General features: G+C 53.0%; 1 protein-coding gene across 1 annotated transcript; it reads left to right on the top strand.

Annotated features, from left to right (window-relative positions):
* Positions 1-2942: 2942 nt before the first annotated feature.
* Positions 2943-4681, top strand: IUM83_01997 (uncharacterized protein; the record flags this gene model as incomplete). The annotated part of the gene is made up of 7 exons (XM_067925892.1): positions 2943-2952; positions 3847-3884; positions 3962-4049; positions 4108-4287; positions 4358-4447; positions 4531-4582; positions 4672-4681. The coding sequence occupies 7 exons, from the start codon at positions 2943-2945 to the stop codon at positions 4679-4681; spliced, it is 468 nt and encodes a 155-aa protein (XP_067800603.1).
* Between the last annotated feature and the right edge of the window lie 147 nt (positions 4682-4828).

Genomic DNA, 4828 nt, shown 5'->3' with positions numbered 1-4828 from the left:
TCAGAGTGTTGGAAGTCCATGTCTTTGGACTTCATCTTTGGTCTTCCCCCGGATAGCGGAGGGAATACCGGTGTTGTGGTCTTCGTCGACCGCTTCAGCAAGATGGTACATCTTGCTGCGGTGCCGGCCGAGGTGACCGCGAAGCAGACGGCCCGTCTGTTCGTCGACATGGTGTTCAAACACCATGGCATGCCGACCGACATTGTGTCGGACCGAGACCCACGCTTCACAGCGAACCTGTGGCAAGAAGTGTTTACACTTCTTGGGAGCCAGCTTTCAATGTCGACTGCGGACCATCCACAGACGGACAGCCAAACCGAGCGCGTGAACCGCGTGCTCGTCGATATTCTGAAGAGCTACGCTCACTCGTTCCAATACTGGAGCGAGTGTTGGTCGATGGCGGAATTCGCCATCAACAACTCGGTGTATGCCTCGACCGGGCATACACCGTTTTATGTTAATGCCATGCGGCATCCCCGTCTGCCGAGTTTACTCGGAGTGGTGACTCCCACTTTAAGTGGAGGAGGATCTACGACTGCAACACAGCAGCCGCAGAAATCCGCTGACACCTGCACAGTTTCAGCCGCGACAACACGGAACAAGACAACCGGGACTGCGCGGGGCGCAACCTTGGCAGGAAGAACCAAGGGTCAGCGCACTGCGCTGACCCCCAGAACGAGGAAAACGAGTCTGTGCAGAGCACAGACTCCACAAGGAACAAGGACCACGGGTCGGTGCAGGGCGCAGAAACCGCGAAGAACCACGCAGAGGCCGAGCCTCTTGCGGAGAGCGAGCTGAATGAGGTCAGCTCGGATGCGATCGACTTCATCAATAAAAGACAAGCCGTAATTCGGTTTGTCCAGGACGCGATTGCAGCTTCTGTGGATAAACAGAAGCTGAACGCCGATAATATTGGCAGGGGCAACACAAATGAATTCAAAGTGGATTCATTGGTTTTGTTATCTACTCAAAACCTGCCTACACATGCAGTTTCGGATTTCGGAGCAAGTAAGCTTGCTCCGCGCTTCATCGGGCTATTCACGGTGATGGCACACCACCGTAACGCATACACGCTAGACATACCGTCTAGCATGCGCCTCCATCCGACCTTTTACGTCGGACGGCTGAAACCATACCTGCAGCACGAGCCATCTAGCTCGGCTGCCCCGAAGCCTCGGCAGGAGCCGAGGCAGAAGCGGAAGCCTTGGCCTCGGCGACGAGCAGCCTCTCCTCCAGCGCGTCCGCGCGCTGGAGCAACTCCTTCATCCGGGTCCCCAACTTGAGCTGGATATTCGAGGCGCCGCCGCGACTTGGGCCTTCTGGTTCGCCAGCTCCTGTTTCAGGGCGGCGAACTCAGCGCCCTGCAGACGCTCCACGGCGGTCACCCGGTCGTGGAGAGGCGCATACTGATCAGCCCGGGGCTGATCATACCTGGGGTGTGTTCCCACCCCCGCCACCGCCGATCCGTGACGCCCGCGGCTCAACCTGCTGGATTGTCGAGCGGATTGTTGACCATAGTGTCCCGAAAACGAACCCTCAAGGGGCTCGTTTTCGTATTCGTTGGAGAGGATTTCCTCCCATCAAGATACATGGGAGCCGCGGAACGTCTTGCTGGAGGACGTTCCGGAAATGATGAAGGCGTACGAAGAGCAGTACGCGCTGGCGCAGCGGAAGTAGTGCGAGCTCTCCGGGCATCGCTAGCGCCCGAACTCTCTCGTGCTAAGAATTTTGCACGGAGCTCTTTGAGACTTTCGGGCACACGGAACGACGTGTACCCGTTCAGGTCGCGGTCACTCAAGCGGACCGCGCCTGGGAAGCATTTCGCGCACTGAAAGCCCTCGGGCATTTGATCATTTGATGGCGCTGCATGTGTATAGCATCACCTCATTTGGAGGTACCGAGTTCCCGTACCGGTCCGTGATTTCGGCGCGGACGACATCCACGGATCGCGCGCTACAGGCGCAGCGCGCGGAGAGCCTTGAGCTTTGGAATCGCGCGCTGCGACTGCAGCGCGCGGAGTACTGAGAGCCCCAGCGGAAGCGAGTGGGGTATCGCTCTCAGTTCGCGAACGCTTCGAACTCGAAGCGTCCGATTCGTCCCCTTCACGCGGGCGACTGATCTTAGCATGGGATCGAGCGATTCGCTCGACACTGAGTCTCTGCGCTTTGAGGACGAGTCCTTCTCATCCTCTATGTCTTGATCGTCGCCGACTTCGGCGACGACGTCGCCATACTTCGCCTTCTGGCGCTCGAAGTAGTCATCGATGGAGAGATGACTCTCCACCGCCTTCGGGTTCTTCTTCTCTTGGGGCGTGCTCATCGTTGAATGAGCGCGGATTTCTTCTCCAAACGAGGAGAATTGAGGAATGGTCAATTCAGAGATTGACGTGCGGGGACCCCGCGCGTCTAACCTTTAGGGGGATGGTGTAACGGGGTTACACGCAATAGTGGCTACAAGGTATGTGTCAGTTTTAACAGATAAGATATCTGTTAAAAGTTTTAGATACTTCCTCACTTTGGTGTAACTCACACCAATAGATATATTGAATTGGGCCACCACAATGAGTGGTCCACACCTACCCAAAAGATCCTATTGGTAGAAAACATCATATTTCTACCAATTAGAACCGTGCATATTGGCCAGCCAACCGCTGTCAACCCCTTTCATAGATGATAAACAATGTTGGCAGTTTTAGAAGGAAGATCAATTTACAAACACTACAGTTCTCATTTTACCTTAAACTAGCTATTTGGTGTTTTGTTTGATTTGTATTATACTTGTGGATTCAAATATAATTAATTCAAATTATTAATAAACTCCTACGCTTCCTCATACACGTAGCGCGACGTGTAAGCTAAAGTAGTGAGTCAAGTTAGACCCACTACAGTACCCATCTCAGATCCACGCCCCCTCCCACTTGTTACCCATTAAGTAGGACCCCGATGTGGAACGGTTAGGAACCGTTTCAACTAGGGACACCCTCCCCGACCAAAATCGTGTCGCCCTCGAGACGAGCCACTGTAAAGCATTCTCCAATAACAGAGCGACTCGAGTTCACCGCTGACGGTCTTAACAATGTGTGGGTTATCGAATCATCGTCGTATCCCGACCTTCAAGCAGCCATTGCAATATACCAGCAATACTGAGCCGCTCTTGATCTCTGTCAGCTCACCAGAGTCATTTTACCGACCTTGTAGACGGAAACGTCGGACAACAGCGCAGCAGCAACTCCGTTCACAATTACGCTTATCCGCTACCCTCCGCTCTGCTCGACCGTACGGCAACTTCACTTTCACTGCTCGACAAGGCCCCCAAACCGTTGTTGGGACAGTTCAACCCCACCAAAGCGGACTATGGTCAACGCTGAGTACAGTGTCACTCGGACTTGGGTAACACGACAACGATCACCTAGAGCGCTTGCTGTAAAACCAGACCTCCACTACCAGCAGCTCATTTTGTCCCGTTCTGAAGGGACGCGGCCCCAGCTTGCAATTACAGGGACTGCTTCCCCGTGCAACTAGTTGTTACAAGGCACGAATTCTCCGAGCGCACAACAATAAACGAGTTCTGCGCAACCGCGCCCATTGCGATCGCTGAAGGGACCTCAACTGCCCATCTTTACGCAGCCTAGCGGTTCCTTGATCGTGAAGGTATCCACTTCACCTAGCCCAAACGACACCCCTTAAAGCACCTTCGGTTAGCGCACCTTCGGTTTGAGCACCTTCAGCACCTTCAGCACCTTCGTTAAATTTGCAGTCCTAATGTCTTTTTCACGGATCGGGTGAACCGGAGTCACAACCACGGTTCATGTGAACCCAGCACGATCTTTTAGGGCCGCATTCCCAGATTCGCAGCTTCGACGACAGGTCTCGGTAGGTTCAAAGGTGCGCGCCTTTCGTACGTGATAGATCGAGGGTGAATCACTCGTGCTCGGGGAGGCTGACATTCTTCCACATTGTAGACCAGCTTCACAAGCGTCATGTCAGGGAAAGGGAAGTGCCAGCGCAAGAACAAGCGCGACAGAAAACGAAAACGAATGCGCGGACGACGTAAGTAGTTGGTGTTTGCGACAGCTACGCTTTTCTAACACGAATATCTAATGCATAGGCCGAGACGAATGTAATGGTGAATCGAGTGACACCGTCAGCCACTGGTCAAGTGACGAAGGGTCCAGCGACATAGACAGCAACTGCACGGAGGAGGAGAAGTTCCTGCAAAAGTCACGCAAGAGTACACGGAATCAGACTAACAAGAACAAGAAAAAGCCGAGGACTACAAGGCAACAGGGTAAGCAGTGCTTTGCAAACGTGTGATGTGGCGTTATGTTGTAATGTTTTGTGTTTGGGATCACATGTAGCTAAACAAACGGGACGCTCAGCCAAATTGCTCGAAAACCGTGACAGTGACGGTGATCGACTCCCGCCAACCCAACCAACGGTTCTACCATGTATGGTATTTGTTTTTTATCATCAATTTCTTTAATATTGCTTCACACTGGCACACTGTCGTTGTTTAAACTTGAATTTGTAGCTGGTGAAGTGATTCGCCCACCAATTCGCACCATGGTTCCCAAGATGGAGGGGTTGGAATTTGAAGACTGGGGCGCATTTAAAGCGTATTGGACTCGATATCAGGAGACAAATCCTGTGTCCTATCGGTGTCGCGACTCAGCCACCCGTGATAAATGGAACAGCTCTCACCCAACCAAGCAGATTCCGTTGGCTTTTAGTCATGCATTCAAGAAGTATTCCTGCAAGCTCGGTTGTCACCAGAAGTCAAGAGGAACTGGTAAGCGTATCGTACGCAACGATCGCTTCCGGGGATGCGT

This window comes from Phytophthora cinnamomi (genome assembly GCF_018691715.1).
Source record: "Phytophthora cinnamomi strain GKB4 chromosome Unknown Contig0, whole genome shotgun sequence".
Taxonomy (NCBI): domain Eukaryota; phylum Oomycota; class Peronosporomycetes; order Peronosporales; family Peronosporaceae; genus Phytophthora; species Phytophthora cinnamomi.
The sequence above is the reverse complement of the archived record's forward strand: the minus strand, read 5'-3'. Positions and strand labels throughout refer to the sequence as shown.